The 26,715-nt window shown below is 57.3% G+C and overlaps 3 protein-coding genes and 2 long non-coding RNA genes across 13 annotated transcripts in view; 3 read left to right on the top strand and 2 right to left on the bottom strand.

Moving 5' to 3' along the window:
* The window catches only part of POLD1 (DNA polymerase delta 1, catalytic subunit), a 32,152-nt gene extending 29,124 nt beyond the window's left edge, over positions 1-3,028 (top strand). For all 6 annotated transcript variants that reach the window (XM_063657517.1, XM_063657519.1, XM_054464890.2 and 3 more), the window contains 7 exons: positions 421-573; positions 714-816; positions 1,395-1,527; positions 1,610-1,723; positions 2,047-2,099; positions 2,174-2,271; positions 2,856-3,028. In XM_063657517.1, the coding sequence (XP_063513587.1) occupies positions 421-573; positions 714-816; positions 1,395-1,527; positions 1,610-1,723; positions 2,047-2,099; positions 2,174-2,271; positions 2,856-2,961 (760 nt within the window). In that variant the 3' untranslated portion in view covers positions 2,962-3,028. The remainder of the gene's footprint in view (positions 1-420; positions 574-713; positions 817-1,394; positions 1,528-1,609; positions 1,724-2,046; positions 2,100-2,173; positions 2,272-2,855) is intronic.
* A 922-nt stretch (positions 3,029-3,950) lies between these two features.
* Positions 3,951-15,202, top strand: SPIB (Spi-B transcription factor). 3 transcript variants are annotated; one of them, XM_054464892.2, is made up of 6 exons: positions 3,951-3,998; positions 5,059-5,086; positions 7,592-7,664; positions 7,942-8,156; positions 8,746-8,896; positions 13,205-14,161. In XM_054464892.2, exons 1-6 carry the CDS (start codon positions 3,976-3,978, stop codon positions 13,501-13,503), a joined length of 789 nt encoding a protein of 262 aa, XP_054320867.1. In that variant the 5' UTR covers positions 3,951-3,975; the 3' UTR covers positions 13,504-14,161. The 3 variants fall into 3 exon arrangements, with proteins under 3 accessions (XP_054320867.1, XP_063513590.1, XP_063513591.1); XM_063657520.1 differs by lacking the exons at positions 3,951-3,998; positions 5,059-5,086 and having other exon boundaries at positions 7,599-7,664; positions 8,781-8,896; positions 13,205-15,202; XM_063657521.1 differs by lacking the exons at positions 3,951-3,998; positions 5,059-5,086; positions 7,942-8,156 and having other exon boundaries at positions 7,599-7,664; positions 13,205-15,202.
* A 1,518-nt stretch (positions 15,203-16,720) lies between these two features.
* Positions 16,721-21,679, bottom strand: LOC129020497 (uncharacterized). Its single transcript, XR_008495816.2, has 3 exons — positions 21,528-21,679; positions 19,772-19,871; positions 16,721-16,974 (listed from the first exon to the last, which is right to left on the bottom strand). It is a non-coding gene; the product is annotated as an uncharacterized LOC129020497 (long non-coding RNA).
* The window catches only part of MYBPC2 (myosin binding protein C2), a 35,988-nt gene continuing 26,605 nt past the window's right edge, over positions 17,333-26,715 (top strand). The window contains exons 1-8 of one of the 2 annotated variants that reach the window (XM_063657516.1): positions 17,333-18,124; positions 20,351-20,440; positions 20,966-21,052; positions 21,537-21,685; positions 22,142-22,259; positions 22,998-23,046; positions 23,184-23,243; positions 26,056-26,252. In XM_063657516.1, the coding sequence (XP_063513586.1) occupies positions 18,106-18,124; positions 20,351-20,440; positions 20,966-21,052; positions 21,537-21,685; positions 22,142-22,259; positions 22,998-23,046; positions 23,184-23,243; positions 26,056-26,252 (769 nt within the window). In that variant the 5' untranslated portion in view covers positions 17,333-18,105. The remainder of the gene's footprint in view (positions 18,125-20,350; positions 20,441-20,965; positions 21,053-21,536; positions 21,686-22,141; positions 22,260-22,997; positions 23,047-23,183; positions 23,244-26,055; positions 26,253-26,715) is intronic. The other variant, XM_054464888.2, reaches the window with a different exon arrangement.
* On the bottom strand, positions 21,807-23,252 carry LOC134738814 (uncharacterized). Its single transcript, XR_010124897.1, has 3 exons — positions 23,163-23,252; positions 22,199-22,264; positions 21,807-21,832 (listed from the first exon to the last, which is right to left on the bottom strand). It is a non-coding gene; the product is annotated as an uncharacterized LOC134738814 (long non-coding RNA).

Raw genomic sequence — 26,715 nt, forward strand, 5'->3', positions numbered from 1 at the left:
AGAAGTCCAGGCCCCAGCCCCTCCTCCCTCAGACCCAGGAGCCCAGGCCCCCAGCCCCTCCTCCCTCAGACGCACGGGTCCAGGCCCCGAGCCCCCTCCTCCTCAGATCCAGGGGTCGGGGCCCCCAGCCCCTTCCTCTCTTAGATACAAGAGTCCAGATCCCCAGCCCCTCCTCCCCTGGGAACACAGGTGTCAGGCCCAGCTCTTCCTCGGTGGTGAAGCCGTGGAAAGAGTCGGCTTGGGCAGCTCTGGGTTCAGGCCCTGCCTTTGCCACTCTGCAGCCTATGGTAGGAAGGGCCTCTGTCTGCCCTGAGCTTCAGCCCTAAGAGCTCATCCTGGTCTCCAGCCCTGAGACCTGTGGAGGCACCAGCCTGGCCCTCAGTGCCTTTTGGTGACACTGTGCGGCCCGCTCTCCTACAGAGACCCTGAGGGCGCGGTGGCCCATGCACAGGACGTCATCTCGGACCTGTTGTGCAACCGCGTCGACATCTCCCAGCTGGTCATCACCAAGGAGCTGACCCGCGCGGCCTCCGACTACGCTGGCAAGCAGGCCCACGTGGAGCTGGCCGAGAGGTCCTGCCACGGGGCGGGTGGCCCAGCCAGAAATAACCCCCTCCTTCCTGCCAGCTGGGCCCACTTCCTACGCCCCCACCCCCACCCCCACCCCCGCCACCCACCTGCCCTCACCCACCCGCCACCCCATCTCCACGCAGGATGAGGAAGCGGGACCCCGGGAGTGCGCCCAGCCTGGGCGACCGCGTCCCCTACGTGATCATCAGTGCCGCCAAGGGTGTGGCCGCCTACATGAAGTCGGAGGTCAGGCCCACCTGGCTGCCCGCTCCCGCCCAGCCCCCTCGCTCTCACTTCTGCTTTCCGAGATGGGCGGGCCTGCGGGAAGGGCGGGGCCTCCCATGCCCTGTGGGGCCCTGAGAACCGCCCCCCATGGCAGCCTGGGTGTGGCCTCGGCCCCCTCTGGAGGTCCCCCCTCTATTCTGACCCCTCCATTGCTTCCCTATGGAAGAGGGCCCCAGTCCCTCCCCTGTGCATACAGCTCCCCAGCCGGGGGTTCCCTTGGATTCATAATCCTCCTGCTCTACCCCCACCGTCAGGGACCCACATCTTAGCCCCATGACCTCTGACCTCCTGACCCCTTCCTCATCCTTGCTTCCCCTTGTGAACTCTGACCCTTCCTTGGTGACCTGAGAGCCTTACAGACTCTGTGGCCCAAAGACTCCATGACCTCCGACCCCATCCCAGACCCAGGACCCCCCATGTCACAGCCCGCAGGCAGGCCTAGGCCCCAGGCCCCATGACCACCCCGTGCCATTGTCCCCCGTGTCCACCGCGGCGCCCTTTCCCTGGGCTGCCCGGGTGTGACTGCTGTGTGGCCGCAGGACCCGCTGTTCGTGCTGGAGCACAGCCTGCCCATCGACACGCAGTACTACCTGGAGCAGCAGCTGGCCAAGCCCCTCCTGCGCATCTTCGAGCCCATCCTGGGCGAGGGCCGTGCCGAGGCTGTGCTACTGCGTACGGGGGCACCAGGGGACTGGGGGCACCCTGGGGGGGGCAGGGGAGGGCACCGGCCCACCACCTGCCTGCTCTCCTGCAGGGGGGGACCACACGCGCTGCAAGACGGTGCTCACAGGCAAGGTGGGCGGCCTCCTGGCCTTCGCCAAACGCCGCAACTGCTGCATCGGCTGCCGCACAGTACTCAGCCACCAGGGTGAGTGGCCCTGTCCACTGGGCCCCCACTGGCCCTCAGCCTGCCTCTGCCATCACCCCAGATCCTAGACACCCACCCCATGGGCTGGCACTGCCACCCAGTAGGCCCATGGCTCCTGGGCGGGTGACCCCTCTCTCCACCCCGCACAGAGGGTCCTCGGCCCTCACCCCGGGAGTTCCCCAGGGGAGTTTTCCCAGCACACTTGCTCCGTTGTTCTCCAGCCTCTGGGGACTTTCAGAAGCTGGGATTGGCAGTGGGCAGGGATGGGGTGGCCCAGTTCCTGGCTGGGCCCCAGCACTTGGTGCTGACCCGCCTCCCCACAGGAGCCGTGTGTGAGTTCTGCCAGCCCCGGGAGTCTGAACTGTATCAGAAGGAGGTGAGAGGGCCGGGAGGTGAGGAGGGGCCAGGTGGGGAGGTGGGGGCGCCCTGCTCAGCCGCTGCCGTCCCCAGGTATCCCATCTGAATGCCCTGGAGGAGCGCTTCTCGCGCCTCTGGACGCAGTGCCAGCGCTGCCAGGGCAGCCTGCACGAGGATGTCATCTGCACCAGGTGTGTGCCATGTCCCGACCCTGGGCTGCCCCACCCCTTCCCAGCTCCCAGGCCTGTGGGTTGTGGACCCAGCCTCTGACTCCAAGCCCTCTCTTGAGCATCCTCCCCGCCCATCTCCTTCCAGCTGTGAGCTCTCCTGAGCCTCAGTGTCCTCGTCTGAAAAATGGGCCCATCCCAGCCCCCCAGAGGGGGTGGGTGCTTAGGGAGGCAGGGCCCGGCACCCAGTGTTGCCCGGGAAATGGCTGTCCTCCCGACACACCCAGCCAGCCTGGCCCCCTCCCCAGGGCGGGGCCGGGCTTTCCCCAGGGAACGGGTAGGCGGGGTGGGTTCCCACGCCAGGTGACAGGTGATATACGGCCAGCCATGGCCCTGCACCTAGCCAGGCACCCGCTCTTATCGGCTCCCCACCGTGCCTGCTGAGCAAACAGCCCGCTGCGGGAGGGGGCAGGTGGGCCGGGCAGCAGGCGGGGGCCAAAGTCCTGGGAACAGCCCCCACCCATCTCCCAGGCTGGGCACTGGGCCTTGGCTGGTCCTGACCCTGCCCCTGCCCCTGCCCCTGCCCCTGCCCCTGCCCCCACCCGCAGCCGGGACTGCCCCATCTTCTACATGCGCAAGAAGGTGCGGAAGGACCTGGAAGACCAGGAGCAGCTCCTGCGGCGCTTCGGGCCCCCTGGCCCTGAGGCCTGGTGACCTTGCAAGCATCCCATGGGGCGGGGGCGGGACCAGGGAGAATTAATAAAGTTCTGGACTTTTGCTACATGGTGCTTTGTGCTCTCTGGGGCACACCGTCTGGTTTCATAAGCCCTGGCCTTGGCTGGGACCCTCCTGAGGCCCCCACCGCCCCTCATCCTCAGCAAAAGCCCCCTGGACTCCCACCAGTGCTGCCTGGTTCATGTGGGCCAAGCTTGCCTCAGTTTCCTCTCTGGCCCTGAATGAACCCTTATACCAGCGCTTCTCTGCCCTGCTTAGGGCCACAGGTGTCTGGCCCCGGCCCAGCCCTCCCTGGTGATGACCCTGGGGACCCTGGTGGCTGCCCCGCCCTCCAGGTGCTGACCTGTTTCCTCCAGGCCCTGGGGCAGCCCCAGGCGCACCGGGGCTTCCACTCCTCAGCACGGCCAAGAGGACCCCCCCACCCCCTGCCGGACCACACACCCACGATGTTTCCACGTCGGGGTCCTGGCAATGGGCTTTGGGTCTGGGTTTCCCCCCAGCGACTCCCATCTCTATCCCCGCAGCCTCTAACTGCCCTCAGACACCCTCGGGCCTCCCGTCACCTCACAGATCCCCCGGGGAGAGTCTTGTGCTTGCCCCTCGGCCCCCGCCTGCCCCTGCTGGAATTCGGCTCCTGGGTCCAGATCCTCTGTTTCCTGATTCTCCTCTTGAGTGAACCCCAGCCCTTTCTTGACTTTTTCAGGGTTCCCCCAAATCCAGCTCCTGTCCCATCTCCAGCCCTCAAGGTCAGCCCCCCAAACCCAGCCCCACGGGTATCCCCAAATCCAGACAGCCCCTGGCCCGCCCTCCCTGCCACGTGACAAAGGGGTTGTGCAATCCAGCCCCCTCCCCTGACCCCCTCCCTGAGGGGATTTTTGAGGAGGGCTGAGCTTGTGGCCAGCGGGCACTCTCCTCCCCCCGGCAGGGGCTGGGCCAAGATATAAATAGGGTTGGCGGCTGCAGCGGGCGGCAAACAGCCCGCCCGGCACCACCATGCTCGCCCTGGAGGCTGCACAGTAAGTGAAGGCCCCCAAACCTGCACCCGGGGTCCCCACCTGCACTGCCCCTCTGTTGGGCCTCACCCATGGGCAGTGGTTTCTCTGCTCCTCAGGGCAGGTGGGTGGGAGTGGAGGGGAGGGGTCCGCCCTGTCTCTTGCCCCTTCTGGTTCTGTTCCCTCTTCACTTCGGACTCTCCATCCCCCCAGTTCCTGTCTTTCCTGGTCCCCAAAGATCTCATTTCCCCGGGACACTTGCTAGCATGCCCTCGCTGGGACTCTCCTCCATCCTCCCAGTCCTTGTCCTTCCTGGTCCCCAAAGATCTCATTTCCTCGGGACACTTGCTAGTGTGCCTTCCTGCGGGCGTCCTCTGTGGCTCTCACTCTGTCCATCCTCGACTCTTCCCGTCTCCACGAGTTCCCGTATCTGTTCGCTCTGTATCTGGGATCTCCCGGCTCTCAGCGTTCTGCCTGTTGCTCTCTGTCTCTCTGCCTTTCTCTGTGTCTCTATCTCCAGTTCTTGCTCTCCCTGCCTTTTGGTCTCCTTCTGCCTCACCCTCACTCCCAGTGCCTCCATCTGGGGCTCCATGAATCCTCCCCGCCTCTGTGCGTGAATGTCCCTTTGCACACCTTTCTCCGTGTCCCACCTCTCCTCGAGCCTCCTCATCTGAGTCTTCTCCGGGCTTCCCCCTCTCCACCCAGACATCTCTCCATCCCTCTCCTCTGGTCCAAGCTGGACTCATTTAACTGACTCGCCACCAAGGCCCCACTTGACCCAGGCCCCCTCTCCATCCCCACACCTCCTTTCCGGGACTTTCTCTCCCTCACTTTCCCTGCCCCTCCCCACCAGGGTGTCTATGCAAATCCTGGGGAGGAGGGGGACATTTGCCTCACCCCCACACCCCCACTTCCTGTCCCAGCAGGGGGTAGTGGGGCAGTCCGGTGAATGTGGTGGGGCTGGTCCCTCACACAGGGCTGCGGTGGTCACAGCTGCTGCCGCCTCCCCGTCAGCCCCCAACCACTTTGAGATTCAGGTGGCTGGAGGCAGCCTCGGCATGCCCCTGTGTCTCTCCCCCTCCAGGCTCGACGGGCCACACTTCAGCTGCCTGGTGAGTTGGGGCCCCCGGGGGCCAGGGAGGGGTGGCCCACGGTGACCTCCCTCAGAGAAGTCATTTGCTTCCTGCCTCAGTTTCCCCTCCCACCTCTTCCTGTCACTTTGTTTCTGAGCTCCCCCTTGGTATCTCCCGCTACCCCACATGCGTATTTTTGATGTCTCTCTCTCCCTCTCAGGCTTGAATCCACTTCCTTGTGGCTTTGCATCTCTCTCTGCCCATCCCATATTCAGCAAATGTATTTTCATGTTCCTTTCCTTCTTTTTGTTCGTATTTTTAAAAATTGTGTTCTCTAATAGTTCAGATACGGAATACTATACCCAACACCCTTGAACCCACAACCCAGTCTGAGAAATCAAATCTTACTGATGTGGTTGAAAGAAAGCCCCTGTTTATGCCCCTCCACATTCACACCCCAGCCATGTTTTTTTTTTGTTTTTTTGTTTTTTTGTTTTTAATTGAAGTGTAACTAACAAGTCAGTAAAGTGACAAATCTTGTGGACACTTCAGTGAGTTTTTGCATTATCTATACACCGTGTAGCCACAAGCCAGATCAAGATACCCAACATTTCGATCTCTGAAATATTCCTTCCTGTTCCTTCTCAGTCAATACCTTTCTCTGATATTTTCCGCCACCAATTTGTAATTTGTTCTGCCTGCTCTTTTTTTTGTTTTGTTTTTTTGAGAAGGAGTCTCGCTCTGTCGCCCAGGCTGGAGTGCAGTGGCACCGTCTTGGCTCACTGCAACCTCTACCTCCCAGGTTCAAGCAATTCTCCTGCCTCAGCCTCCCAAGTAGCTGGGATTACAGGCATGCACCACCATGCCCGGCTAATTTTTGTATTTTTAGTAGAGACAGGGTTTCACCATGTTATCCAGGCTGGTTTCAAACTCCTGAGCTCAAGTGATCCTCCCACCTCAGCCTCCCAAATTGCTGGGATTACAGGCGTCAGCCACCGCACCCAGCTGCCTGCTTTTGAACTTTATGTAAAGTGAGTCATACAGCATGTCCCTTTTGGGGTCTGGCTTCCCTCACTCAACATGAAGTGTGTGTCAGTGTTTGTCCTTTTTCCTTGCTGTATAGTACTCTATGATCAGCCCACACCACAGTTTGTTTATCCCTTCTCCTGTTGATGACGCCTGGGCTGTTTCCAGTTGAAGACTCATAATAAAGCTGCTGGGATGATTTTGGAACAAGGCTATTTTGTGCACACCCATTTTCAGTTCTCCTGATTAAATGCCAAGGAGTGAGACTGCCAGGTCCTAGGCATGGTGTGGATCTAGCTTTAGTTTTTCCTAGACTCAAGTTCTTGAAGCAACAACACATGATTCATGGGGCAAATCAACATATGGAGGTTTATTTATTTATTTATTGAGACAGAATCTTGCTCTGTCGCCAGGCTGGAGTACAGTGGGGAGATCTCGGCTCACTGCAACCTCTGCCTCCTGGGTTCAAGCGATTCTCCTGCCTCAGCCTCCCAAGTAGCTGGGACTGCAGGTGCGCACCACCATGCCTGGCTGATTTTTGTATTTTTAGTAGAGACGGGGTTTCATCATGTTGGCCAGGCTGGTATCGATCTCCTGACCTCATGATCTGCCTGCCTTAGCCTCCCAAAGTGCTGGGATTACAGGCGTGAGCCACCATGCCCAGCCTATTTATTTTTTGAGACAGAGTCTCACTCTGTCACCCAGGCTGGAGTGCAGTGGCGCGATCTCAGCTCACTGCAACCTCCACCTCCCAGGTTCAAGTGATTCTCCTGCCTCGGCCTCCAGAGTAGCTGGGATTACAGGCATCTGCCACCAGGCCCAGCTAATTTTTGTATTTTCAGTAGAGATGGGGTTTCACCATGTTGTGCAGGCTGGTCTCGAACTCCTGACCTCAGGTGATTCACTGGCCTCAGCCTCCCAAAGTGCTAGGATTACAGGCGTGCGCCACCACGCCTGGCTAATTTTTGTATTTTTAGTAGAGACGGGATTTCACCATGTTGGCTAGACTGGCCTCGAACTCCTGACCTCAGGTGATCTGCTCGCCTCGGCCCCCCAAAATGTTGGGATGACAGGCGTGAGCCACCACGCCTGGCCTGGAGGTGTATTTAAAAAGCATCGACCCCTGCCTCTGTTAAGTGAAACACTTCCATTTCCCCTTGCCCTTCACCTCCAGAGCCCCCAGGCAGGCCAGGCTGGGGGAGTTCTTCCACCCCTTCTCCAGGCGCCCTGATGTGCTGTCTGTGTGCCAGTGAGGGGCCAGGGTTCTTGGGAGCCCACCGTCTTAGCAGGAGCTGGCTGCTGTGTGTCCCTATTGGGTTGTGTCTCTACTCTCTGTATCTCTGTCTCTTTGTCCCTGTCTCTGATGCCTAGTCTCTGTGTCTCTTTGTTGCTCTAATCTCTCCAGCGTCCCCTCTTCTCTCCCCTCTCTGTGCTGGAGTCTCCCCAAGGGTCCAGGGTTGGTGGTGGGAGTCCCCAAGGCCTGGGATGACCCCTCTTTCCTCCTGCACCCCGTATCAGTACCCAGATGGCGTCTTCTATGACCTGGACAGCTGCAAGCATTCCAGCTACCCTGACTCAGAGGGGGCTCCTGGTGAGTGACCCCAGCCCAGTGCCCTTCCTGCCTTGGGGCCCATTTCACAGATAGGGGAGCTGAGGCCCAGGGGAGGTCATTGCCTAGCACAACAGGATAAAGGTGGCCGGGGCCTATAGCCCTCCTCCCCTTTCCTCTCCCACCCATCGGCTCCTCCATGCAAATCCTGGGGTCAGAGATTTGCACAGCCTACAATGGCCTCTCTGTGCTGGGGGCTTCGACTGCGAGGAGGCCTCCGTGAGACCTCCCAGCTTCTGACTCAGTGCCCTTCCCCCAGACTCCCTGTGGGACTGGACTGTGGCCCCACCTGTCCCAGCCGCCCCCTATGAAGCCTTCGACCCAGCAGCAGCCGCTTTTAGCCACCCCCAGGCTGCCCAGCTCTGCTACGAACCCCCCACCTACAGCCCTGCAGGGAACCTGGAACTGGCCCCCAGCCTGGAGGCCCCGGGGCCTGGCCTCCCCGCATACCCCACGGAGAACTTCGCCAGCCAGGTGAGTGCTAAGGGGGTAGTTAAAATCAAGCCCAAACCAGGTATGGTGGTTCACGCCTGTAATCCCAGCTACTTGAGAGGCCGAGGTAGGAGAAGGATTGCTTGAGCCCAGAAGGTCGAGGCTGTGGTGAGCGGAGATCGTGCCACTGCACTCCAGCCTGGGCAAAAGGGCAAGACCCTGTCTCAAAAAAAAAAAAAAAAAGAAAAAGAAAAAGAAAAGAAAACTCAAGCTCAGTCGTTTGGTTGAGGTTTGCTGGGTGCCAGGCACTGCATTGAGACTGCGCATAGTGACCCCTGCAGCGGCCTCCCAGGTTACGTTCCGTTGTTGCCCCTCTGAACAAGTGAGTCAGCAGAGGTAGTGACAGGAAGCCAGGGACAGGGCAGACTCATATTACCTGTGGTGGGCCGGCTTTGAGGAGGTACCTCAGGTGTCCCCTGGCCACAATGTGGTGATCTGAACAAAGGCCAAAGTCCAGGCTGTCAACAAAGAGGGAGACCAGAGCCAGGAGGGCTACCGCCTTGGCCTGAGAGGAGGAAGTGGAGGGAGACAAGGGGTCCCTGGACGTGCAGGTGACCCTGACGTTCCGCAGAGCCTGGTTCCCCCGGCATATGCCCCGTACCCCAGCCCCGTGCTATCAGAGGAGGAAGACTTACCGTTGGACAGCCCTGCCCTGGAGGTCTCGGACAGCGAGTCGGATGAGGCCCTCGTGGCTGGCCCCGAGGGGAAGGGATCCGAGGCAGGTATGCGGGAGTGGCTGGGGTGGGGGAGATGCCGGCTGGAGATGGTGGGGGGGGGGCTGCTGAGAGCACCATGGCTTCCTGGGCCTCTACATATACTCCAGCACTCCGGGCAGCTCCCAGATCCGCACCACCTGCTGGCTGTGTGACCTTGGGTAAGTGCCTCTACCTCTCTGTGCCCAGGTTTCCTGTCTGTGCGATGGGGATGGAGGTGATAGTGTCTACCTTCCTGAGGTCGTTGGGAGGATTAAATGGGATAATAAGTGTAAATGGGACAGCAGTGCCAGGCACAGAGTGAGCACTTCAATAAGTCAACCTCTTCACCACCATTCCCGATGCCACAGCAACAAATAATAACGCTATCAACCCCCAACGGTTCAACCCTTGCCCTGCCCATGTGCCCAACATCCTTTATGCTCAACCCCAAGAAAGCTGAGATCGTTCCTTCCTTTCTGTGTCTGGGCCTCGGTTTCTCATCTGTAAAGTGAGCATCATTGTCATCATCCCCATCTCACGGGGTTATGATGGAGATTAAATGAGCTCATAATTGTAAAGCGCCTTGCGAAGCACCTGGCACTACATGCTCCTCAGTGCATTGTAAAAATCAACACACAGGCTGGGCGCGGTGGCTCACGCCTGTAATCCCAGCACTTTGGGAGGCTGAGGCGGGCAGATCACCTGAGGTCAGGAGTTCAAGACCAGCCTGGCCAACATGGCAAAACCCCGTCTCTACTAAAAACACAAAAATTAGGCTGGGTGTGGTGGCTCACACCTTTGATCCCAGCACTTTGAGAGGCTGAGGCAGGTGGATCACGAGGTCAAGAGATCGAGACCATCCTGGCCAACATGGTGAAACCTCACATTTACTAAAAATACAAAAATTAGCTAGGTGTGGTGGTGTGCACCTGTAGTCCCAGCTACTCGGGAGGCTGAGGCAGAAGAATCGCTTGAACCCAGGAGGCAGAGGTTGCAGTGAGCTGAGATCTCGCCACTGCAGTCCAGCCTGGCGACAGAGTAAGACTCTGTCTAAAAAAAAAAAAAAAAAATTAGTGGGGCATGGTGGCGCATGCCTGTAATCCCAGCTACTCAGGAGGCTGAGGCAGGAGAGTTGCTGGAACCCAGGAGGCAAAGGTTGCAGTGAGCTGAGATTGCACCACTGCACTCCAGCCTGGGTGACAGAGCAAGACTCCGTCTCAAAAACAAACAAACAAAACCACAGCTTCATTTAAAAATTTTTAATTATTTAATTAATTTATTTTTTGAGACAGAGTCTCGCTGTGTTACGCAGGCTGGAGTGCAGTGGCACGATCTCGGCCCACCGCAACCTCCACCTTCTGGGTTCAAGCAATCCTCCTGCCTCAGCCTCCGGAGTAGCTGGGATCACAGGCACCCACACCATACCCAGCTATTTTTTGTATTTTTAGTAGAGATGGGGTTTCACCATGTTGGCCAGGCTGGTCTCAAACTCCTGACCTCAGGTGATCCGCCTGTCTTGGCCTCACAAAGTGCTGGGATTACAGGCATCAGCCACTGTGCCCGGCCACACAGCCTCATTTGTGGCTGAGGAGACTTCAGCTCAGAGGTTAATTAAGTCACCTGTTTTAACTTAGGACATTTAAGATGGAGAGGATCTCTCTCTCCAATGACTAGGAAAGACACAAGGTGGAAATAAAGATTTTATTTATTTTTATTCATTTATTTGAGACAGGGTCTCCATCTGTCACCCAGACTGAAGTGCAGTGGCACAGTCTCGGCTCACTACTGCCTCAAACTCCTGGGCTCAATCGATCCTCCTGCCTCAGCCTCCTGAGTAGCTAGGACCACAGGCGTACACCACCACACCTGACTAATCTTTAAAATTTTTGTAGAGGTGAGGTCTTGCTATGTTGCCCAGGCTGAACTCCAACTCCTGAGCCTATGTGCTCCTCCCACCTCAGCCTCCCAAAGTGCTGAAGTTACAGGCATGAGCCACCACACCCAGCCGGAAATAAATTATTTTATGGCTTATAGGTCCTGGGGCATACATGGCACGCATGGAGGCCACACACACGAGGTCAGGGAGTGCAGGCAGGGAGGGAGAGAGAGAGGGACCAGTGGACTGACGCCTTTATTGGGTCCAAGGCGTCAGCCAAACAGGTTTCCTGAGGGGGGTTTTAATTGGTGGGTTCAGTCCAGGCACGGTGGCTCATGCCTGTAATCCCAGCACTTTGGGAGGCTGAGGCTGGTAGATCACCTAACGTCAGGAGTTCAAGACCAGCCTGGCCAACATGGTGAAACCCTGTCTCTACTAAAAATACAAAAATTAGCTGGGCCTGGTGGTGCAAGCCTGTAATCCCAGCTACTTGGGAGGCTGAGGCAGGAGAATTGCTTGAATCCAGGAGGCGGAGTTCGCAGTGAGCTGAGATCATGCCACTGCACTCCAGCCTGGGCAACAGAGCAAGACTCCGTCTCAAAATACATAAATAAATAAATACATACATACATACATACATACATACGTACTTGGTGGGTTGAAAGCAAGCAGGATCAAGTTCCAGGAGGTCACGCTGTGCCTGAGAGGGGGTCACTGAGGCATCTGCACAGTCCATGCAGGACCGTCAAGTAGGCTGTCCATGGCTCTCCCACAGGGAGGTGGTCACCAGGAGTCGGTTGCATAAGGGAGATACCTGGGTCAGCCACACTGAGGAACTCGGGGAGGGAGATGTAGAACTGCCAAGGAGGACAGCCCTGCTTCCAGCATGAGAATGTCCAACTTCTATTTAGTTTTACTTTATTTTATTTTGAGAGGGAGTTTCACTCTTGTTGCCGAGGCTGAGTGCAATGGTATAATTTCAGCTCACTGCAACCTCTGCCTCCTGGGCTCAAGCAATTCTCCTGCCTCAGCCTCCCAAGTAGCTGGGATTACAGGCATGAGCCAGCACGCCCAGCTAAGTTTTGTATTTTTAGTAGAAACAGGGTTTCATCATGTTGGCCAGGCTTGTCTCGAACTTCTGACCTCAAGTGATCTGCCCACCTCGGCCTCCCAGAGTGCTGGGATCACAGGCATGGCCCACTGCGCCCAGCCTCCAACTTATACTTTAAATGAATGCCGAGGCAGCCTAAAATTATAAGAATTCAATCCGGGTGCAGTGGCTTACACCTGTAATCCCAGCATTTTGGGAGGCCGAGGTGGGAGGATCACCTGAGGCCAGGAGTTCAAGACCAGCCTGGGCAACATAGTAAGACACCATCTCTACAAAAAATAAAACAATTAGCTAGGCATGATGGTGCATACCTGTAGTCCCAGCTTCTGGAGAGGCTGGGGCAGGAGGATTGCTTAGGCCCAGGAGGTCGAGGCTGCAGTGAGCTGTGATTGCTCCTCTGCACTCCATCCTGGGTGACAGAACGAGACCCTGCCCTGAAAAAAAAGAAATTACGATGTCACTACGTCACCACCCCAAGGTGACACCGCTGTAAAATGGCAGAGATGGGATTCTTGTAGCCAGTGCCCTGCTTTGAAACTCCCAGTTATTGGCCGGGCGCAGTGGCTCATGCCTGTAATCCCAGCACTTTGGGAGGCCGAGGTGGGTGGATCACCTCAGGCCAGGAGTTCGAGACTAGCCTGGCCAACATGGCAAAACCCCGTCTCTACTAAAAATATAAAAATAAGCCGGGCCTGGTGGCAGACGTCTGTAGTCCCAGCTACTCGGGACGCTGAGGCAGGAGAATTGCTCGAACCCGGGAGGCAGAGGCTGCAGTAAGCCGAGATTGTGCCACTGCACTCCAGCCTGGGCCACAGAGCAAGACTCCGTCTCAAAAACAAACAAACTAAACCCTAGGAGCCCAGGAGTCAGGTGCCCTGGCCTCTCCCGGGACCCTGTCCCGCTTTGGGCTGAGAGGCTGGGAGACCAGGAGCTGGAGAGATAGCCAGGCCAATGCAACTGCCTCCAGATCTGTTCGCCTCTCCGTTATAATCCTTTAAGCGGCGCTGTCAACCCATTTCACAGATTCTTTCATCCACTATCTCAACAAATACGGAATATTACATGCTGGCCGCAGGGCGGAAGGCAGGACAGATGTAAATCCCGAAAATTAAAGCACAGCACGCGGAGGGGGCCTGGGGCTGACAGCTTCGGGCACGGGGAGTGGCTTGCCCCTCCCACCCCCCGTGGTGAGGGGCGCAGAGCCAGGTGTATGTAACAGCCACTTCCCTCACCCCACTTTTCAGATCCAGGAGATGGCGGCCGGGGTGGAAGTCTTGGAGGAGGGTGGATGGGGAAGGCGGGGCCTTAGGGACCCCTCATCTAACGCGTGCCCCCGACCCCACCGCAGGGACCCGCAAGAAGCTGCGCCTGTACCAGTTCCTGCTGGGGCTACTGACGCGCGGGGACATGCGTGAGTGCGTGTGGTGGGTGGAGCCAGGCGCCGGCGTCTTCCAGTTCTCCTCCAAGCACAAGGAGCTCCTGGCGCGCCGCTGGGGCCAGCAGAAGGGGAACCGCAAGCGCATGACCTACCAGAAGCTGGCGCGCGCCCTCCGAAACTACGCCAAGACCGGCGAGATCCGCAAGGTCAAGCGCAAGCTCACCTACCAGTTCGACAGCGCGCTGCTGCCTGCAGCCCGCCGGGCCTGAGCACACTCGAGGCTCCCACCTACGGAGCCGCTGGGGGACCTCACGTCCCAGCCAGGAACCCCCTGGAAGAAAAAGGGCGTCCCCACACTCTAGGTGATAGGACTTACGCATCCCCACCTTTTGGGGTAAGGGGAGTGCTGCCCTGCCATAATCCCCAAGCCCAGCCCGGGCCTGTCTGGGATTCCCCACTTGTGCCTGGGGTCCCTCTGAGATTTCTTTGTCATGTACAGACTCCCCGGGATCCTCATGTTTTGGGTGACAGGACCTATGGACGACTATACTTGGGGAGGCAGGGTAGCAGTTCTTGCAGAGTCCCAAGAGCTTCTCTGGGATTTTCTTGTAATAGCTGATTCCCCAGTGAGGCCTGGGACCTTTTTAAGATCTCTGTGTGTCTGTAAACCCTCAATCTTATCTGGGGTGGGGGCCCTGCTGGCAACCCTGAGCCCTGTCCAGGGGTCCCTCTTGTCAGGTCTGAGATCTCCTAGTTATGTCTGGGGCCCTCTGGGAGCTGTTATCATCTCAGATCTCTTTGCCCATCTATGGCTGTGTTGTCACATCTGTCTCCTCATCTTTGAGATCACCCAATTCTCTGGAACCATTCTGCTGCCCCTTTTTATGTGTCTGGAGTTCCCCAATCACATCTAGGGCTCCTCCAAGATCCTTTTGTCATGTCTGAAATCACTCTCGAGAGGTCTGGGGTGGGGGATGGGGAGTCAGTGAAATGTGTCATGTCTGGGCCCTGTCAGGGACACCCTTGTCATATCTGGGATCCTCCAATCACATCTGAGACCTCCTAGGCTCTCCATCTGATATGCCCTTTCAGGGACCCCACAAAGACTGAGCTCTCATGGGGACCCTACCCTTCCTAGTGGAACTCCCTATGGCCATGCTGAAGACCACTCTGGCCACGCAACTGATTTTGGGTGATCATGGCAGCTCCCCACCCGTGTCACTTCTAACCAGAAGTCTCAAGGTCGTCACCCCCCTGCCCCCCAACCCAGGCCCCGGTCCCTGGTGGTGGTCTCTTTAGTTCACTGTAGCACTTGGAGGTGGAGGTGTGAGGGATCCACATTAACAGCAGACCATCAGCTGGGCAACAGCTCATACCTGTAATGCCAGCACTTTGGGAGGCGAGGCAGGGGGATGGCTTGAACCCAGGCATTCAAGACAAGCCTGGGCAACATAATGAGACCTTATCTCTACAAAACATAAAAAAACAATTAGCCGAGCATGGGGGTGAACACCTGTGGTCCCAGCTGCTCAGGAGGCTGAAGTGGGAGGATCTCTTGAGCCCAGGAAGTAGAGGCTGTAGTGAGCTGTAATCGTGCCACTGCACTCCAGCCTGGGTGACAGAGCGAGACACTGTCTTAAAAACAAAAACAAGGCCGGGCACGGTGGCTCATGCCTGTTATCCCAGCACTTTGGGAGGCCGAGGCGGGCGGATCACGAGGTCGAGAGATCGAGACCATCCTGGCCAACATGGTGAAATCCTGTCTCTACTAAAAATACAAAAATTAGCTGGGCGTGGTGGCACGTGCCTGTAGTCCCAGCTACTCGGGAGGCTGAGGCAAGAGAATCGCTTGAACCCGGGAGGCAGAGGTTGCAGTAAGCCTAGATTGTGCCACTGCACTCCAGCCTGGGCGACAGAGTGAGACTCCGTCTGAAAATAAAAACAACAAAAACAGCAGACCATTCAAAATAGGGAGACTTTGCATAATCCAGATTTCTGCCTTCACTTAAAACTTTGGACGATCTGGAGAGAGTGGGCCAGTTTTTGGTGGGGGATGGGGAGCTGTAACAGGACAGTAGCCTTTCCTAATGAGGCATTTGTTCTCCAATCTGCCCCAGTCGCTGCCATCCCTGGCTATCTCACCCTAGCAGCTTCTCAAGCCTGTTGGCTTTAGACCACTGTATAAACCCAGCTGGAACTGAAGCCTGGGTGGACTATGGCGCACTGGTTGGGACCCCCAGGGAGTCAAAGGCTGCGGGCCAAGAGGCCAGAGGTCCTTGAGCCTGGGTGTGCAGGTGGATCTAGGGTGAATGACTTGCTGCTTCCCAACCTTAGTTTGTCCCTTCTGTGAAAAAGGGAGAGAAGGAGGAGGAAGATCTCAAAAAGACTTTCCAGCCCAGCGCGGTGGCTCACGCCTGTAATCCCAGCACTTTGGGAGGCCGATGCAGGTGGATCACCTGAGGTAGGAGTTCAAGACCAGCCTGACCAACATAGTGAAGCCCCGTCTTTACTAAAAATACAAAATTAGCTGGGCATGGTGATGCATGCCTGTACTCTCAGCTACTTGGGAGGCTGAGGCAGGAGAATTGCTTGAACCTGGGAGGCGGAGGTTGTAGTGAGCTGAGATCACACCACTGCACACCAGCCTGGGCGACAAGAGCGAAACTCCGTCTCAAAAAAAAAAAAACTGTTGCAGCCCTGGTGAGCCTTTGACACCGCCTGAAATCCACCCCACTCCCAGGAGGAGGAGGAGGAGGAAGGAATACCAATGACCTAGAGACAGGAGAAGTCCATGTGGAGGCACACAGCAGCTGGTGGCAGAGCCCAGGCTGGGACCCGCCCTCAAGAGAATGAGTGGGAAGGGGGAGGGAGGAAGGGCAGGTAAAACGTCCTCCCCAGGGCCCCCTGCAACAAAGAAGGTACTTTTTACAAAAGCTATCATTGTCACCCTAAATGTGGAATAAAATAAGATGCATCGAGGTAGACAGACCTCCTGGGACCTTTCGTCAGGGACTGCGATCCTGCCCCTCCACTGAGGCCGCTGGCTCTCAGAGACACCGTGACATCACGGGTGATGATGACAGAGGAGTTCAAAGAGAGAATTATATGCTGTCGCGGTGGCTCTGTAATCCCAACACTTTGGGGGGCCAAGGCAGGAGGATCGCTTGAGTACAGGAGTTCGAAACCAGCCTGGGCAAGATAGTGAGACCCCCCCCTTCCCACCCGTCTACAAAAAAAAAATAAAAAATTAGTGGGGTGTGGTGGCGTATGCCTGTAATTCCAGCTACTCCGAACTACTGAGATGGGAGGGTCACTTGAGCACAGGAAGTTGAGGCTGCAGTGAGCCGTGATCGTGCCCCTGCACTCCAGACACGGCGAGACCCTGTCTCAAAAACAAACACAAGAGACCATACAGCAAAACCTATCTGAACCTTGAATGCCGAGAAATAAGAGGCTTGACGCGCAGGCACAGAGGGTTCCGTTTGTTTTATGTCTTCCTCTCTTCCTGCCAACTGAAGTTCTCCACCTCCTCCCCGCTTCCCCTTCCGTCTGGGTCTCTGTCCCTTTCCCTCTGAATTGAGCCCTCGGGCTGGCGGCGAGGGACGCGAGGCTTCAGGTGGCCGCGGCACTGAAGGCCTGGGCCCCTCCCCAACTTAGCGGGGCTCGCGGGAGCGCAGTGGCAGTCTGCCTGGCAACACGTGACATCACATGGAGCTGACGCCGGATTGGCTGGACGCTCCCTGGAGGCGGAGAAATTTCCGGCTCGTAGGGGGTTTTGGAAAAGGAGGAGGGGGAAGATGAACAGGAAGAAAAAGCGGAGGGACTTGTTTTCCTCACACCGGGTCCCTCACGCTGCGTTACTAGCCAGGCAGTCCCTCGCCTTAACCCTAAGTCCCCAACACCCTTTCCCTCCTTCCTCCCCACAACACCTGGTGTCCCCAAGCCCCGCCCCTCCCCAGGCCCCGCCCCCTCTGCTCCCCGCCGCGTCCAGAGCCACCCCATTCAGAAAGTCACAGGTCCCCCTGCCAGGAAGGGCGCCAACGTCCGGGCAGCCCTCCAGGGCCTTCCCAGCCTCCCGCCCGCCCCCTACCCGCGTCCGGTGCCTGCCGTGCCCGCTCCGGGAAGAGTCGTGGGGAGCGGTCCCAGGAGGGGCGGCGGCCAGTCAGGGGTCCCAGATGGCCGGGGCCCCAGCTTTTCGGGTTTGCCCACACTCGGGGCGCGAAACTCCGGAGTCCCAGAGCCGCGGCGCCCTCCCCGGAGGCGCAGGGACCTCCTCCCCCCGCCGCCGTCCTGCCTACGCTGGGAAACCGGACCCTCCCTCCCGGCTCCGGTTTCCCGAAAACTCCTGACTTGCAGATGCTAAGAATGGCTTCCTAGACCCTGTCCCTCCCCTCCCTGCTTCATGCCAGAGCTCTGGCCCGCAGCCCTTGTCCCCTTGAGACCCTTAGTCCCTTCCTCTTCCTCCTCCCGGGACTCAGGCGTCCAGGCGCTCGTCCTTTCTAGGGAACCCAAGAATCTGGGACCCCGGTTGCTTCTGCTCCCAGACTCAGGGGTCCAGGCACCCAGTCCCCTCCTCCCTGAGATCCTGGAGTCCGAGCCCCAGCCCCCTCTTCCCTCAGACCCAGGTGTCCGAGCCCCAGCCCCTCCTCCCTGGGGACCTGGCTCTCAGCCATCTCCCTAGGTCCAGCTGTTATTTCTCGCCCTTTAGAACATGCGGGCGGAATGTGGGGCGGCCCTATGGTCTGATGCCTCCCGGAGCCTTCTGGGAGTCTCAGGGCTCATTAAAAGGCTCCCCTTAGGGGCCCACCTGTCCTCCCTAGGGCCTAGCGGGACGCTGCTGCGGTCAGAGGAGCAGGAGGAGGTCCCCCGACATGCCTGAGGCAAAACCAGGTGGCGCCAGGACCCCCTCCCTATGTGGGGATGGGGCTCTTCTTTTCTGAATGGGGATTTGGGGCCCCTCTCTTTGTAGGGTTGGGAGAAGGAGGAGCCTTCACTGTGTGAGGAGGAGGCTCCCTTTGCTGTGCGGGATGGGGGTTCCCGCATCGGTTTAGGGTGAGGGTCTCGACTCTGCATGGGGAAGAGGGTCCCCTTCCCTTTGTGACAGGAGTTTCCTTCCTTGTATGAGATGGGGTCGGTCTCATATCTGTGTGGGGTGAGGGATCCCCTTCACTCGGCAGGGAGGGGGTTTCTTTTTCTATAAGTGATTGGGGGGGCATCTCTGGTGGAGATGGGATTCTCTGGTTGTAAACTGGGTTCCTTTTGCTTGATGGGGATGGGGGTCTGTGTGTGTAGACTGGTTTTTTTGTTTTTTTTTTTTGAGATGGAGTCTCGCTCTGCCCCCGGGGCTGGACTGCAGTGGTGGGATCTTAGCTCACTGCAACATCCGCCTCCTGAGTTCAAGCCATTCTCCTGCCTGGGATTACAGGCATGCGCCACCATGCCTGGCTATTTTTGTATTTTCAGTAGAGACGGGGTTTTCTTCATGTTGGCCAGGCTGGTCTCAAACTCCCAACCTCAAGTGATCCACCCGCCTCAGCCTCCCAAAGTGCTGGGATGACAGGCATGAGCCACCAAGCCCGGCCAGACTGGGAGGTCTTTGCATGTGATTAGATTCTCCACATCCGGGGATGGCATCCTCTGGGCAGGGTCTGGGCCACTTCTCTGAGTGAAGACTCAGAGGGAGCCAGGTGCAGTGGCTCACGCCTGTCATCCCAGCACTCTGGGATGCCGAGGCAGGAGGATTGCTTGAGGCCAGGAGTTCAAGACCAGCCTGGGCAACATGGCGAGACCTTGTCTCTACAAAAAATTAAAAATCAGCCAGGTGTGGTGGTGCATGCCTGTAGTCCCAGATACTTAGGAGGCAGTTGAGGCTGCAGTGAGCTGTGATCATGCCACTGCACTCCAGCCTGGGTGACAGAGTGAGACCCGGACTCTAAAAAACAAGCAACAACAACAACAAAAATGGCCCAGTGCAGTGGCTCACACCTGTAGTCCCAGCACCTTGGGAGGCCAAGGCGGGTGGATCACCTGAGCCCAGGAGTTCAAGGCCAGCCTGGCCAACATGGCAAAACCCCGTCACTACAAAAAATACTAAATTAGCTGGGCTTGTGGGGGTGTGCCTGTAGTCCCAGCTACTCAGGAGTCTGAGATGAGAGGATCACTTGAGCCCAGGAGGCGGAGGTTGCAGTGAGCCCAAATCTTGCCACTGCACTCCAGCCTGGGAGACAGAGCGAGACCCTGCTGGGAAAAAAACAAAAACAAAAACAAAAAAATAGATTGCAAGGGACCTTCTCTGTAGGATATGGGGTGATTGTGGGTATAAAGATTAGTGGTTCCCATCTGCATGGAGTTACAGGGGAAGTTTCTGTATTAAGGATGGGGGAGCCTCATTTCTGTGGGCACTGAGGCTTCCCCGTGTAGGAATTAGCGGGGCTTCTTCATACAGGGAATGGGGTCCTTTCTGTGGGGTTTGGGGACCTTCTTTGAATGGGGAACACTTTCTGTGGAGATGAGGCTTTCTTTCTATGAGGAACTCACCGCAGGAATCATGCACCGCTGGGCGGACCCCCTCCTGGGATGTCTGGTCCGCTGGCATCAGGCCAAGCAGGCTGTGGGGTGGGTCCAGCCCCTACTGTAGCTGCAGACCCAGCCGGCAAGAAACAGCAGGCAGGGCAGGGGAAGGATGCTGCGGTCAGCACCAGGTGTCCAGTTTCCAGCCCAGAGGGAGAGCTAATTATACCCTCGGACCCAAAAGGTCAGGGCCTAGTGGCCTGGGCGGATGGGGCAGGGCCTACTGGGGGTAAGGGAAACCTGATCCCACAGACTCTCAGATCTGAGATAAATTTATACCTAGGGTGGGGGCCTGGACTCCTGGGTCTGAGGGAGGAGGGGCTGGGGCCTGGATTCCTGGGCCTGAGGGAGGAGGGGCTGGGGGTCTGGACTCCTGAGTCTGAGGGAGGAGGGGCTGGGGGTCTGGACTCCTGGGTCTGAGGGAGGAGGGGCTGGGGGTCTGGACTCCTGGGTCTGAGGGAGGAGGGGCTGGGGGCCTGGACTCTTGGGTCAGAGGGAGGAGTGTGCAGACCCCATGCTCAACTATGACTGTCCCCTACCTTACAGCGGCGAAAAAGGCCCCCAAAGGCAAAGATGCCCCCAAAGGAGCCCCTAAGGAGGCTCCCCCTAAGGAGGCTCCTGCAGAGGCCCCCAAAGGTGAGGAGGTGCTCCCTCGGGTTTAGCCGACCTGGCTTCTCATCTCCATCCTCCTCGCTATGCCTCCTGGGGCCTTTCCCCAGCCTCTATCCTTGAATCTGTCCCCACACAGCCCCAGGGCTGACCTGTGCCTCCCGTGCTCCCAGCCCTCCCGGGGCTCCCTGGCACCCCCAGGCAGAGCCCAGCCCCTTGGCTGGCATCGGCTCCTGTCAACTGGCTGATTGATCACCAAGTCCGGCCCCGGTCTCTCTAAACCTCTCCCGCCCCAAAGGCACACTCGGTGCCCTCCAGTCCACAGATGAGGAAACCGAGGCCCAAAGGGGTGAGGGAGCCTGGCCAAGGTCACACAGCCACGAGGGTGACAGGTGGCCTTTCCCAGGTCACGAAAAGCCATTTAACCCCCATGATGTTTGGTTTCTGAGCAGAGGGTCCCTCACTGTCTCTAAGTCCTTTCCCCAAAACGGCCCACTGTCCCCTCCCCAGCCTATCTCAGACCTCCTCGTCCTAATCCTGTCCCCTGAACAGAAGCCCCACCGGAGGACCAGTCCCCGACTGCAGAGGAGCCCACTGGCGTTTTCCTGAAGAAGCCGGACTCTGTCTCAGTGGAGACTGGTGAGGGGAACCCGGGGGAGGAGGGGCTGCAGCCTGGACTCCTAGGTCTGAGGGAGGAGGGGGCTAGGGCCTGGACTCCTGGGTCTGAGGGAGGAGGAACTGGGGACCTGGACTCCTGGGTCTGAGGGAGGAGGGGCTGGGGGCCTGGACTCCTGGGTCTGAGGGAGGAGGGGCTGGGGGCCTGGACTCCTGGGTCTGAGGGAGGAGGGGCTGGGGCCTGGATTCCTGGGTCTGAGGGAGGAGGGGCTGGGGGCCTGCACTCCTGAGTCTGAGGGAGGAGGGAGCTGGAGCCCGGACTCCTGGGTCTGAGGGAGGAGGGAGCTGGGGCCCGGACTCCTGGGTCTGAGGGAGGAGGGAGCTGGGGCCCGGACTCCTGGGTCTGAGGGAGGAGGGGCCAGGGTCTCACCCTCAGTCTCCCTCTGGAGAGCCTTAGGTTCCTTCCTGGGCCTCCTCCCACTCCACCCCTGTTACTCACCCCATGTAGGGAAGGACGCGGTGGTCGTGGCCAAGGTGAACGGGAAAGAGCTCCCGGACAAACCGACCATCAAGTGGTTCAAGGGGAAGTGGCTGGAGCTGGGTAGCAAGAGTGGCGCCCGCTTCTCCTTCAAGGAGTCCCACGACTCCACCAGCAATGTGAGGACCCCGTGGGCCAGAGGGCTGGCAGAGGGGAGTGGAGCTTGTGCAGGACATGCTCCTCAGAAGCCCTGTTGCCTGAGGCATCAATGTGGGCCTGGAGCCGGGATGGAGAGTGGGCCCTCTGAGGATGGAGGTTGTGCGGGGCTGCTGGGGAGAGGTTGTGTGAAGCAGAGGGAGGATGCCTGGGGTTGGGTGGGGATGCATAAGGGCTTGGTCATGTACATTCCCGGCAAGGCCTGAGGGGGCCAGGGACCTGGGCCCCAGAAGTCCCGATGGGTCAGATATGAGGAGACAGAGCTGGCCACCAGGTGCTGAGCCCCCTCTCGGCCTCCATTGGCCCCCCTGTGGGGTGGGGGTGAGGACTTAGAGATAGAGCTATGAGTGGACTCTGAGGAATATGGGGTGGCTCTAGAGGGTGGTCCCATGCACCTACACCCCCGGCCCTGGACCCAGGTGTACACCGTGGAGCTGCACATTGGGAAGGTGGTACTGGGGGACCGTGGGGATTACCGCCTCGAGGTCAAAGCCAAGGACACCCGCGACAGCTGTGGCTTCAACATCGATGTGGAGGGTACGCTGATGGGGGGTGGGGGAGCAAAGGGTTCTAAGTCTGGGTGGGGCGGACAGATGTACCAGCCAGATGTTGGGAGAGTGCACCGGCATGGGCTTGAGGTGGGCACAGGTTTTTGGAGGAGGGAGTGCAGATTCTGGGGTCAGAGTATTCAAACTCGGGGAGATGTAGCGTGGGAGGAGGTCTGGATTTGGGGGTGAAAGTGTTCAGGGTATTTGGATGCACATGCAAAGGCTTAGGAGGTGAGTTATGCACATTCCATGTTCAAGAAAGTAGGCGAAAAGGCTTGGGAAGTGAGGGTGTCCAGGTTTAGAGAATAAGGGTGTAGGGGTTTAGAGTGAGGGTATACAGGATTAACAGGAGATTACACGGATTTGAGGGCACATATATGGGCCCCTGAGGGTGTACGGGCTCTGGGGATCTGCAGCCCAGAATGTGTGAGGGCTTAAATGTGGGGTGCACAGGAAATGAGATTGTCCAGGCCTGGGGAGAAAGGCATGGTGGCCCAGGTGTGGGGGTGTATAGGCTGCTGAGAGAGGGTGGAGCTTGGCAGCCGGGGAAATGAGTATGAGCTGGTTTAGAACTAGAGGATGCCCAGGCCTCAGTGAGGGTGTGCTGGTCCAAGAGATGGAGAAAAGGGGGCCTGGAAGAGGTTGTGCAGGCCTGGAGAGGGGCTCTCAGTCTAAGATCAGCCCTGGCCTCCAACTCACCTTCCCTTCTCTCATCACCTCTCCCCAGCACCCCGTCAGGATGCCTCTGGGCAGAGTCTAGAAAGCTTCAAGCGTACGTAAGTGACCCCAGGCCCTTATCAGGGTCCCATGGACCATGGGAGGCTCTCCCTTGGAAGGGGAAAAAGGGAAGATTGGGGAATGCAAGGGGTGAATCTGAAGGGTCAAGACTCACATGCCCTTTCAATGGCCACAGGGGTGAAAAGAAGTCAGATACTGCAGGTGAGCTGGATTTCAGCGGCCTGTTGAAGAAGAGGTGAGCCCCGGACCTGGCACAAAGAGGGGAGATGGGACTCAAGGGGAAGAGGTGGTGGGTGAAGCTCCATGGCCCACTGATTCCTCCTGTACTCACTGCTTATCCCTCTACCACCTCCATCTGTTCACTCCCTGCTCACCCAGTATCTAACACACCCACCCATCAGGCTGCCTGTTCATCCACCCATCTACCCATTTACCCAGACCCCTACCCACAACTCCACCCCGCCAAACATCTGCCATGAGTTCACCCACCTTCTCGCCCTTTAACCCACCATTGTCACACCCACTCTGCTGTTCACTCAGGCTCTAGTTCACCTATGCCTCCACCTACTCACCCTCCCATCCATCCATCCCTCCATCCATCCACTTTCCACCCACCAATCCACTCACTCACCCATCCATCCAACCAGTGGCCTATTTATCCATCTACTAATACATCTGTCCACCTACCTGCCCAGTTGCCAATCTATCTACCCACACATCCATCCATTAACCACCATTTTCTCACCTGTTTACCTGCCCATCTGCCATTACAGTCAACCTAGCTACGTGGGTAGGTGGATGGATAATGGGTGAAAGGGATGTTGGATTTGGTTGGGAGATGCAGGTGCAGATAGACAGGTGGGAAGGTGGGTGGATGGTATGGATGAATGGGTGGTGGAGAGGTGGGAGGATGGGTGCCTCAGTAGGTGGGGAAGTGGATGGATGGATGGGGTGGGTGGAGGATGAATGGATGGGTTCATGAATAGGTGGCTGAGTTCACCAATGAAGAGGTGGGCAGTTGACACACCCATCCACACAGATAACCCTCTGTTAGATTGAACTATGTGAAATTGATGTTCTGTAGGTAAAAAATGATTGAAGTCTGGGTGCAGTGGTTCACGCCTATAATCCCAGCACTTTGGGAAAGCAGTGTGGGAAGATCACTTGAGCCCAGGAGTGTAAGACCAGCCTGGGCCACATAGGGAGACCCTGACTCTACAAAAAAAAGAAAAATTAGCAGGGCATGGTGGCATGTGCCTGTGGTCCTAACTACTTAGGAGGCTGAGGTAGGAGGATCATTTGAGCCCAGGAGATCAAGGCTGCAGTGAGCCATGATCGCGCCACTGCATTCCAGTCTGGGCAACAGAGTGCGACTCTGTTCCAAAAACAAACAAACAAAAAAAGTAAATATTGGCAATCTCATATGCATTATCTGCTGGCCCACTTATCCATCTTCAGTTGCCCATCAATCCCCATAACCAAATCCCTGACAATTCCATTTACTGATCAATTCTGTCTCCAGCCAGCCAGCCACTTCCTTGGCCACTTCTCATCAACATATTCACCCAACTGTGCAGTCATTTCTCACCAACCCATCAATCCATCCACTCACCCACCTGTCTTCCCCCAACCCATCTGCCTCTCTTCCCACCCACCCTTCCATTGACCCACCCACCTACTTATCAGCCCACTTACTCACCATTCTGTACGTCAATTCAAATATTCATGTCCCCACATTCACCTCCACATCTATCCTCTCTTTGTTCCTTTCCCTTCCTTCCTTCCCTCCCAAGCTCCATCCATGCATTCACTCACTCTCTCACCCATCAACCATCTTCTGAGGGCTCCCGTCTACTAGGTCCTGGGCTGAGATCCAGGGAGAGAGAACAGTCTGACTGGGTCCCTGATGTGAGATCACTCATTGCCTTGGGAAATGGGTCTTGTCCAACAGACATGGACACAGACTGAGACTATTTGGTGTGATTTTAGAGAGGGTCCCACCGGGGCCTGTGAGAGCCCAGAGCATGAGCAACTCACTGCCTTGGAGGACACGGAATGCCTCAGGGAGAAGGGAACTTTGGTGCTAGGTCTTGTAGGATGAAGAGGAGTCCAGGAGGAAGAGAAGGTGGGGAGAGGTCATGAAGGTGGGGAAACATTTTGTGCAAAGGCTGGGAGGCAGGAGAGAGCCTGAAGTGTTCAGCAAAAGGCAAGCAGCTTGGTTCGGGTGGCTTTGGGGGGAGTGACGGAAGTGGCTTTGGGGGGAGTGACGGAAGTGGCTGTGGTGTGATTGCCAGGCGGAGGGCTGGGGCTTCCTCCTCAGGGCAGTGGGGAGCCATGGAAGACTTCTGAACATGAAAGGGAGAACCACTGATGTGGGTGTCAGAAATACCCCACAGGATAAAAGAGGACAAATAGGGTGCAGTGTATGCTGCTTGGGTGATGGGTGTACCAAAATCTCACAAATCACTACCAAACAGCTTACTCATGTAACCAAACACCATCTGTTTCCCAATAACTTATGGAAATGAAATAAATAAATAAATAAATAAATAAATGAAAAGAAATACCCCGTGGGCCAGGCATGGTGGCTCACGCCTGTAATCCCAGCACTTTGGGAGGCCGAGGCAGGTGAATCACTTAAGGTCAGGAATTCGAGACCAGCCTGTCCAACATGGCGAAACCCTGTCTCTACTAAAATACAAAAATTAGCCAGGAGTGGTGGCATGAGCCTGTAGTCCCAGCTACTCGGGAGACTGAGGCAGAAGACTGGCAAGAATCTGGGAGGTGGAGGTTGCAGTGAGCCGAGATCGCGCCACTGCACTCCAGCCTGGGAGACAGAGTGAGAATCTGTCTCAAAAAAAAAAAAAAAAAAAAATACCCAGTGGGGACTGTGCCGGGAAGAGGCCAGAAGACCCCAAGAGGAAACAATAAGTCCCCTAAAGGGAAGGTGGCTTGGGTGAGTCACAGGGCCAATGAGTGAAGAAGGCAGAGGGACATCCTCCCCTCCTCACTCCCTGATGGGCCCTGTCCGTTCCCCCACCCCCCAGGGAGGTGGTGGAGGAGGAGAAGAAGAAGAAAAAGAAAGATGACGATGACCTAGGCATCCCCCCGGAGATTTGGGAGCTCCTGAAAGGGGCAAAGAAGAGCGAGTACGAGAAAATCGCCTTCCAGTATGGCATCACCGACCTCCGGGGCATGCTGAAGCGGCTGAAAAAGGCTAAGGTCGAGGTCAAGAAGAGTGCAGGTCAGCCCTGGTCTGGGGGGAGCTGGGCCCTGCACACAAGGGACCCCGAGTCTTGTGGGTGTCTGATGATTGGACCCTGGACCTATCTTTTCGAGGTCCCAATGAGGTAGGAGGCAAGACCCAACTCTAGCGGTGGGCCTCGGACACCAGACCAAATTGAGGACTAGCTAAAACAGGGACAGGGTGGAAGCAGCTTTCCATAAGACATGCCCACCAGTGTGCCATGTCAGTTTACCATAGCCATGGCAACAGCCAGGAGTTACTGCCTCTTTCCATGGCAATGACCAGACCACCCAAAAGTTACCACCCTTTTCCTAGCAATTTCCGTATAACCCGCTCCTTAATCTATAGGTAATTAAAAGTGGATATCAGTCTGACTGCAGATCTGCCCTGCAGATCTGCCGTTGGTCTCTGTCTCTGGGGTAGCCCTGTTCTGCAGGAGCAGTCAGAGGGCTGTAACACT

This window comes from Pongo pygmaeus, chromosome 20 (genome assembly GCF_028885625.2).
Source record: "Pongo pygmaeus isolate AG05252 chromosome 20, NHGRI_mPonPyg2-v2.0_pri, whole genome shotgun sequence".
In the NCBI taxonomy this organism is placed as follows: Eukaryota; Metazoa; Chordata; class Mammalia; order Primates; family Hominidae; genus Pongo; species Pongo pygmaeus.

Excerpts from the sequence above, each read along its gene's own strand:
- SPIB (XM_054464892.2), top strand. The coding sequence starts at position 3,976 with ATGCTCGCCCTGGAGGCTGCACA. Across the intron at positions 5,087-7,591 it reads GGCCACACTTCAGCTGCCTG|TACCCAGATGGCGTCTTCTA; the intron begins GTGAGTTGGGGC and ends ACCCCGTATCAG. Across the intron at positions 8,897-13,204 it reads GGGGAAGGGATCCGAGGCAG|GGACCCGCAAGAAGCTGCGC; the intron begins GTATGCGGGAGT and ends ACCCCACCGCAG.